This window comes from Canis aureus, chromosome 27, assembly GCF_053574225.1.
Source record: "Canis aureus isolate CA01 chromosome 27, VMU_Caureus_v.1.0, whole genome shotgun sequence".
Classification (NCBI taxonomy): Eukaryota; Metazoa; Chordata; class Mammalia; order Carnivora; family Canidae; genus Canis; species Canis aureus.
This window is the reverse complement of record NC_135637.1, coordinates 45,454,644-45,463,834: the sequence shown is the minus strand read 5'-3', so window position 1 is coordinate 45,463,834 and position 9,191 is coordinate 45,454,644. Positions and strand designations below refer to the sequence as shown.

General features: G+C 52.0%; 1 protein-coding gene across 1 annotated transcript; it reads right to left on the bottom strand.

The window, feature by feature from the left end:
* Nucleotides 1-3,611: 3,611 nt before the first annotated feature.
* LOC144299373 (DNA topoisomerase 3-beta-1-like) lies at nt 3,612-8,965 on the bottom strand. Its single transcript, XM_077874929.1, has 6 exons — nt 8,834-8,965; nt 7,440-7,546; nt 6,731-6,805; nt 5,211-5,407; nt 4,606-4,762; nt 3,612-3,818 (listed from the first exon to the last, which is right to left on the bottom strand). Exons 2-6 carry the CDS (start codon nt 7,455-7,457, stop codon nt 3,627-3,629), a joined length of 639 nt encoding a protein of 212 aa, XP_077731055.1. The 5' UTR covers nt 7,458-7,546; nt 8,834-8,965; the 3' UTR covers nt 3,612-3,626.
* Between the last annotated feature and the right edge of the window lie 226 nt (nt 8,966-9,191).

The window sequence follows — 9,191 nt, the reverse complement described above, 5'->3', positions numbered from 1 at the left end:
TTAATTTTTTTTTCCGATTTTATTTATTTATTCATGAGAGACACAGAAAGAGAGGCAGAGACAGAGGCAGAGGGAGAAGATTTCCCTCGGGGAGCCCGATGTGGGACTTGATCCAAGAAGTGCAGGATCACGCCATGAGCTGAAGGCAGATGCTTAACTGCTGAGCCACCCAGGCGTCCTTCTATGTCCCGGTTTTTTTTTTTTTTAATTTTTATTTATTTATGATAGGCACACAGTGAGAGAGAGAGAGAGGCAGAGACACAGGCAGAGGGAGAAGCAGGCTCCATGCACCGGGAGCCCGACGTGGGACTCGATCCCGGGTCTCCAGGATCGCGCCCCGGGCCAAAGGCAGGCGCTAAACCGCTGCGCCACCAGGATCCCCGGATTACCACATTTGTATAACCATCCTCTCTTTGACAAATACTTGTGTAGCATCATATCCAAAAACTATTTCAAAAACAACCCACAGCTCTAAATAGAAACTTTAAAGCTATAAAACTTCCAGGAGAAAATCTTTGTGACCTTGGGTTAGGCAAAGATTTCTTAAAGATACAGCAAAAAGTACTATCTGTCCATAAAATAACAAGTTGATAACTTCATAAAAATAAAAAAAAATGTCTGCTCTTCAAAAGATACTCTTAAGAAAATCCAAATACAGGGGAGCCTCAGTGGTTCAGTTGGTTAAATGTCTGCCTTCAGCTCAGGACATGATCTTAGGTCTCGGGATGGAGCCCCACATTGGGCTCCCTGCTCAGCAAGGAGCCTGCTTCTTTCTCTCCCTCTGCCCCCCCCCCCCATTTATGCTTACTCTCTCTCAAATAAATGAATAAATTATCTTTTAAAAATTTCAAATACACAGACTGGGAGAAAATATTTGCAAAACACATGCCTGATAAAGGGCTTGTATCTAGACTATATAAGGAAGTCTCAAAACCCATTAATAAGAAAACAATCCATTCAGTTTTAATACGAGAAAATTTTTGAATAGATACTTCATTAAGAAGACATAGAGAAGGCAAACAAATACATAAAAAGATGCTCAACATCATCAATCATTAGAGAATTAAAACCACAAATTAGAGGTACCTGGCTGGCTCATTCAGTTAAGTGTCTGACTCTGGATCTCAACTTAGGTCTTGATCTCAGGATCGTGAGTTCAAGCCTCATGTTGGGTTCCATGTAGGGTGTGGAGCCCAGTTAAAATAACAAAAACAGGGGCTCCAGGGTTGCTCAGTTGGTTAAGTATCTGCCTTCAGCTCAGGTCACGATCTCAGGGTCCTGGGATGGAACCCGGCATCAGGCACCCTGCTCAGCAGGGAGTCCGCTTCTCCCTCTCCCTCTGCCCTTCCCCCCTGCTCTTGCTCCCTCTCTCTTCTTTCTCACCATTTTGACTCTGTTCCAGCATCCCCATCTTTTTGACACTGGGATCCCATTTATCCAAGTTTCAGATACTATCCCATCAGGACCAACTCTAAGTTGGTCTGAATCATGGGGGACTGCACCAGGATTGATAAATTCTCCCCATCCAGCCTTTTATCCTCTTCTTGATCCAACACCTCAAGACACGTCTAGGCATGACTGCCTAGGTCCTTTTAGTTATCCTTCCTGTCATCCAGAGACAATAGCCATTAGTCAGGACACTTTGATACTTAACATTGGTTATTAGTCCAAAAGAAATGATGGGATCTGGGACATTTCTTGAGTAAGGCACGCATAATCCTGAACCAGCCTTTGGGTGTGGTCTCTGCAATGTCTCCAGGTGAAGCTGGAAGCTCCAGACCTATAGGAAGGAGGAAGCCCCTTGGCCCAGAGTTTTAGGGACTCGGAGTTATAAGTTCTCAAGTGCATTCAGCTAGACATGCCCATGCCAAGTCGCAGGTCTCATGCCTTCCCTGTCACAGCCTGACTTTGGTGTCAGAGATGCGGGGGTTGTAATATCCGTCACCTTGTTTTTCCATTACACTCCAGCCACAGATCTTGGTCTTCCCTCTGGCCACAGGTTGCAAAGTTCTCTAAGCACTGCCATAGAAGCCATCTGGCTCCCACATCTGTTGGCTGTCCTGCACCCACCATTTTCTCCTAGTGCTCTGCTGGCATTTAGCAACAACTAACCCACCCCACAGTTTTATGATGACCATTTCTTCCCTATTCCTGAAATGTTGGAGATATTGCATTAGTCAGTGCAACCCTTTCCATCTGAACCTGCAGGTCTACCACATGTGAGGGTCTTGTTTGGTAAATATGGGGAATGGGGAAGAGCCAGGAGAAGGGGTTACAAACTCATCCTACAGGAGCCAGAAACAGCCAGGCCACTGGGACGGCAGGTGAGGCCTGCGGCAGGCCACGGAGTGCAGGCCCACCTTGGGCAGCCACTTGCCTCTCGGTGCACCCAAGTGCTCCCACCAGGGGTTACTGGTGTTGCTACATCTTCTAGTTTGTCAACAAAAGCTGCAAATCAGGCCTTTTATGTGACATCTTGTAATTTTCCAATGTTGGGAACTGTTTTGAAATGTTTGTAAACAGCATGTAGTTTAAATAAAATATCAATCAGCTTCAAACTCTGGGCTGAACGGTTGTCAGAAGAGAGGACTGTCTTGCCTGTGGCTAAAACAATCCAAACAACTGTGATGCTTTGCCCCTCCTAACACCACAGAGACCAGCCATGCATCAGGGCAGTGCCTTGTGGATTCCAGAAGGACAAATGTGGGGGCAAATTTAGTCCAAAATGGGTGTGTGCTGCAGTGGAAGCTGGGATCACTATGGGTGAGACCTGGAGATGGTGGCAAGGGGTATCCTGAGAACACGATCAAGGATAAAAGCGTGAAGCAGGGACGACTGGATGGCTCAGCGATTGGGCAGCGCCCTTCGGTTCAGGTTGTGATCCTGGGATCTGGGATCGAGTCCCAAACTGGGCTCCCTGCAAGGAGCCTGCTTCTCCCTCTGCCTATGACTGCCTCTCTCTTTCAGTCTGTGTCTCTCATGTATAAATAAATAAATCTTAAGAAAAAAAAAAAAAGTGTGAAGCAGCTTTGGAGGAAGTTCTGGAAGCCTGCATCAATTGCATGTCTAAGCAGAGGGCACCCAAGGAAAGCTTGAAAAGGACGAGAAGGCAGCTGAAGAAGGCCAGGCCGTACCTGCACGACTGTGGTAGCTGGTAAGGCTGTGGGCCACTGCAGTGGCGGTGGAATTGCCCCCACCCCAGGCAGCCAGCCCCCTGCCAGGTGGCATCACCCTCTTCCTAAAAGCCCAGCACATGACTCTCAAATTCATAAAAAACCTGAGTAAAAAACACAGCACCATAAAGGCCAGGAAAGCTGACTGAGGCTGGGATATCCCATGCTAGCTGTGTGACCTCGGCCGAGTTCACTGACATGCACACAGGTCCCTCTAGAGTTGTTAGCGTCCGTATCACAGAAAAGGCACATTGGTGTGAAATGGAGTCCTGCCAAAAAGAGATAATGCCCCTGGGGTCACATGGATAGGGGCTGCAGGTCGTGGATGTGGGGCAATGCCTGGTACAGAGCAGGGATGTAGCACACAGTTACCGCTTGCATCAATAACTGTCCATCTTTCTACAAGATGTCTATTTCCAGAAAGGAAAGAAAGATGGGACCCTAGGTCACGAGCTACTCTTCTAGCCAGAGGCATCCAAGGTCTACCCCTGCCCCGAGCAAACGTGACAGATACACGTGGGGCAGGCCCACCTGGGCTTCCTTCTCCAGCTTTGTTAAGTTTAAAAACATCTGTGCGATCTCCCGGTCGAACACTCGTACTCGGTCCCAGTCCAAAAGAAGAGATCTGTCTTTATCGGCATTGACCTATAGGAAAAAGTACAAAGGCAGAAGACGGAAAAGAAAATGTCCAGGTGAGCACACACTGCCAGGGAAGAGAATCGAGGTAGATGAAGCTGGTCCTCCTCTGGGAAGAAAATGGTCCCGGCTCTAAGGTCTCACAGCCATACCTATACAGGTGTGCAGAGGTGCACAGATATGTAGGCTGAGACCCAGCCCTGTCCCAAGGAAAGGCTGCCCTGACTCCAGGCCTCTCCCCTGAGATTCGGCAAGTAGTCTCGTAAGGGGAGCCCAGAGCCAAGGCTGCTGTATCCTTAAGGGTGTTGGAACCTCCGTCACAAATGCCATCCCTGCCCACCCTCTGACACCTGGCCAGCACTAGGTGTAGTCCTTACAGGGGCCCCCAGCCCTATGTCAACCAGACCAGCTCTGTATTGCTTTAAATCTTGTAAGAAGCTTACACGGACGGCATTATTTGGAGAAATGGTTCTAAGACTTCAAAAAGTCTGAAAGTCAGTGGCTTATGGCCCTTGGTCCAAACCTCGGACCTGACCATCACAGCTGACTGTTCTGAGGCATGATCTACCCGGCCCCCTCCCCCTCAAGGCTGAGTTCATTCTTGCCTCTCTAAATTCAATGCATTCAGGCCTATGAAGGCTGGGATCCCTTCCCTGAGCACCCCACAGACCACTCTGGCGTCCCTCCTGTGCCCTTGGCCTCGGGGGTTTAATGGGCCGGATGATGACAGAAGACCCTCAGAGTCCACAGCCTGAACCTGGAAAGACCCAGCGTGTGTAGGGAAGGGAAAGCAAACCTTGGCCTGCAGCACCCAGTACGTCTCCGGTTTGAAGGACTGGATTTTATCATGTCTCTCCACGCAGAAGCCCAGGGTAGGGGTTTGACATGGCCCAAAGGAGATGAGGGAGCTGTCTAGATTGCCATATTTTCCCTGGAAGTACTTAGTTTGAAATCTACAAGGAGGCATGGGGTAGAGAAAGATATTCTGGTCACGTATGCACTCAAAGCCACCATCGTTAATCACCCACGTTGAGTCCAGCATGGGGCCAGCTGGCGGCAGTGCCCCTGCTCAGAAGACAGGGGACAGAGTGAGAACGTGGCTCAGCACAGGGGCCGGGAAATGTGTGTGTGGGTAGAGAGGAATCATGTGTTTGCACACATGGCACGGAAGGCAAGAGAGAAGAGTTTCCCCCATCCTGGGGCTGGGAAACCCTTCTATTCTATTCTATGCCCTCCACCCTCTCCTCAAGACCCATGCAGTGAGGCAAACACCCTGCCAGAGAGACAGTTGCCTTCAGGGTTTTTAGAATATGGACACTAGCCTAGTACTAACCAGGCCCAGGGGCAGCAAATGGGGACCCATGAGGCAGGAGCCCTGGCCAAAGGGAGGGCAGCCGGCACCTGGTGAACGCACAGCCGATGCGCAGGTCCAGCTCTTGCCTGGTGTCCACCGACAGCGCCTCGTTGTGGTCTGGCTCGCCCAGGCGGGCCATGGCGGCACAGATGTCCGTGTCTGTGATGGAGCTGAACCTGGCCCGGAACACGGTCTTTTCGCCACTATGGGTTGGATTCATGACGGGCAGCACAGCGTCCAGGACCTGGGGGAGGCAGCCCAGCTGTCACTCACCTTCCAAATCTCTGCCTCCACGCCTCTCGTGTGAGGGCTCCTCTCTGGGGCTGAACCTTGCTGGTGTGACTTCCTCTCCATCCTGCCAGACCCTCCTCCACCTCCTTGCCTGTCCAGAAGTCTGTCTCTCCACATCACTCCTGCTACACGGCTTCTTTTCCTTCCACTGACAAACTTGTTCAAACACCCCCCCCTTACTACCATCCTTTCTCTTATCTGCTTTCACCCTTGCCAAACCAGGAAATGCTAATGCCATGACACAGGGAAACTCAGTCATGCAATCCACCCCACTTGACCCATTTCCCTTCTTTTTAGAGGGCAGAGTGCAAGGAGGGGTGGGTGGAACTCTTAAGAAGCTGAAGAAAAGCCAGGGAGGGAAATCAGAATGAAGAGGAAAAGACAAAGGGCAGGAGCAGGGAGGGCACAGGGGACCCCCACCTTAGGGACTGAGGGCTAAGCCCAGCAGGGGGCCTGGAGCCAGACTCACTATGAAGGCTGTGCAGTGGGAGGGGAGTCACACTGGACCCTGGCCATGTAGATTCTTTGGTGGGGGGTGCCTTTGTTGCTGAGGGGAGAAAGCCCCCGAGCTTCTGCCCCCAGGGAAGGAGCAGTCCCGTAGGGGTGGGGCCGGGACAAGAGTGCCTAGGAAGGGACAAAGCGTGATCATGTTGACTGAGGGTGCTGTGCTGGAACTTGGGTTGTCCTGAGCTCCCTCTGCCACACAGGAAGCATTTCCTAAGCCCCAAAGTGTAATAGGCTCCGGGTGAGAACTGGGGGTGCAAGAGGCAGGAGCGTGAGCTGCACCAGGGGACACCTGCAGTCAGGAGCCGCGTGAGGGCGTCACAGCCACAAGAGAGGCAGACACCTGTGTCCTTGCAGGGAGGGTGGAAACAAGACGGGAGGGGGAGGCTTGATGGCATCTTGGAGGGGACGGTGAAGGCTGGAAGTGAGAAAAGCAGGAAGAAAGGTAGCTAAGTGGCAACCAGCCTTGGCCATAGGTCCCTGAGAGGTGCCCAGAAGGCCTGAAAACCTTCCCATCCACTGAGAAAATTCTGCCCTCTGTCTGTATGTTTGCTCACACAGTGCACCCGAGTAGGGGAATAGGTAATACCCCTCTGCCCTTGGCAGAGTCCATACATTTCAAAGTGTCTATGCAATTTCCAAACTAAAGGAGGAAAAAAGGCATTTCTAAGGCAACGCAGCAGATTCCCAGCCGCACCCCCGGCATGGCGCAAATGCGAGGACAGGTCAGTGGGAAGGCTCGAACTAAGGACAGCAGTAGGCCCCCTCTTACCTCAAAACAGATGTTCTCTCCCTCCTTGTCGCAGTCCAGCCATAGCACAATATAGTCGCAGCCTTTGCCCTCCACCTGCCACAGAGTACACAGTGACTGGCCCCTCCGTGGCCCGGCCCGTAGTGCCCACCGACGGTGCTCCCAACCACACCCTGAGCCCCATGGAGCAGGACTGCCACCCAGACTGGGCCCGGGCTGAGCAGCGGCGCTAGACGCAGTTAGGCTGCCTTAGCCACTCAGAGAACTTCACTCAGGACTTTGTTTTTTGGACACAAAGAAATTATAAATACAAAATGATCTTAACCCCCAAAACTGCATGGGAAGAGGGCTGAAATGAAATAAGCCTAAATGTTAATGGTGGTTGTCTTAGGTAGTGTGATTATATATTTTTTTCTTCCTTCTACTTTTTAATATTTTCCATAATGTGTGTGCATTTAAGATTAGAAAAACCGCCACCACCAACAAACAGTTTAAAAAGCAGAATTTCTGCTCTCCAGGGCTGAGTGACCCGGCTGCCCAGGTGGGCCAGTGGATGGTTGTGAGAACAGTCTGAAAGGTGCCTCGTGGGCAGAAAGGGCTGCGAGGCCCACCCAGGGCTTCCAGCAAAGGCCTCCAGTTCATCAAAGAGAGGACTCTGGAGACCACCTGCAGTGCAGAGGGCCCAGAGTAGAGGCTTCTCAGGTGCCCATGCCCTAGCACGCCCACACACCTGCAGGAACTTCACCATGTTCAGCTGGGGGTTAGCCTCCTTCTTCTCTGTCGGGGCTTGGCTGAACTGCTCTGCGGGGTCCACCTTGTCTCATTTGTTGTACTTTCCTACAAACCATAGCCACAGTGACAGCTGAATCATACTTCTTGGCTCACCAAGCTTGATCTCTCCAATTGTCATAGGCCCAGGAGGAGAGGGAGGCTTGGAGAACAATTTGCCCAGGGGAACCCCACAATTGGAGGCAGAGCTGGGCCTTCATTCCCCTGGGCTGCTGAGGTGACACCACACCTTGGTCACCTCCAGGAGCCACCGCTGGGCAGGGCTGCTGCTGCTCCAGCCTCACTTCAGGACATGCCCTGTGGCTGGAGCGCCATTCCTGGGCTGGCTCACTTTGCCAGAGCACTGAACCACACCCCTCCTACCTCTGTCTTCTCTTCCAGCCTGAATAGCTGCAACTCTCCCCCTACCCAGCACTTGACTGCACACATGACAGGTGCTCAGGGGAACCCCATGGGGAATCAGTCTCTTGGGCTTCGTGTCTGGTACATCCACCTACTTCTCTACTCAGTGCTCAGTGCTTGCAAGCTTAGCCCTCTGGCTTTCTTTTTGTCCCCATTTCGTACAGCCTGGGAGAACGGGGTCATACAGAGTCAAGTTCAAATCCCAGCTCCCCACCTGCTGGCTGGTGATAAAACTCAAGAGTCCAAATGCTTGGCCACACGACTGAATCAATGTCCTTGTTGTCACTGGGCAACAAGAAGTATTGAGACTTTGCTGTGCACTAAGCTCTCTTCCTTCACCGTCACACTGAGTCCTCAATCCTAGGAAGTGGATGGCACTATCGTAAGACTCACATCACACATGTGGAACAGAAATTTCTTTTTTTTTTTTTTTTTGGAACAGAAATTTCTAGAGGCTCCAGTCCCAGCCCATGAGCCTGTAGAGCATGAGACAGAGCCTAGGCTGGAGTCTCTCATCAACCACAGGGCCCTGCATGTGGCTCTGCTGGGTCACTAATGCTGGCCCTTCCAAGGTAACAGATAACAAAGATGACAATGACAGCCACCAAACGACCACTGGGCAACAGTCACATTCACCTCCCAAGTGCCTGCATGGGCCAGCCCCTCTGAGGTGGGCATCCACCACCTCTAGGAAGCACAGGAAGGAGCATAGGGCATGCAGTGACTAAGGGGTGCCTCTGGGATGGGGACCCACGGGCATTGAGCTCTAAAACCTGGGTTCTAGATGACCCAGGACCTGCTGGCCTCAGGACTCATGGGTTCTGCACTAATTTGTCTGCCTGGAGCCCTCCCTGGCTCCATCTAGACTTGGGGCAGCACTTTGCCGGGCTTCCCTCAGTGGGATAGGGGTTGGGCAGGGTGCAGGGGGCTCACCCAGGAAATCCAAGGTCATCACATGACCACAGACGGATGTCATCTGGAAGCGGACGGGCTGGCCAGCAAAGGTCCCGCTGTACTCATGCACGGAGCATGTTCCGTTCAGCCCTTTGTGGGAGGACATGTTTCCTGCAGAGAAGCACAGTGATGGCTGCTCCAGCAGGCCACAGCCACCACAGAGGCCCCAGACCCAGAAGCCACCACTCACAGGGCCAGAGTCCCCCTTCCCCAGAGCAGTCAGTGGCAGCGTTCCTCAGGCCACTGCATGTAACAGTGCTGACGAATGTCGTGGTCCTCCGGGGAACACCACTCATTGCTAACCAACCAGCACGGTATGCTCACCACGCAGGGCCCT

Coding starts and splice junctions, on each gene's coding strand:
- LOC144299373 (XM_077874929.1), bottom strand. Junction 5,408..6,730: donor GAGAGAACATCTGTTTTGAG/GTAAGAGGGGGC, acceptor TGCCTCCCCCAG/GTCCTGGACGCTGTGCTGCC. Junction 3,819..4,605: donor ACTGGGTGCTGCAGGCCAAG/GTTTGCTTTCCC, acceptor TTTTTCCTATAG/GTCAATGCCGATAAAGACAG.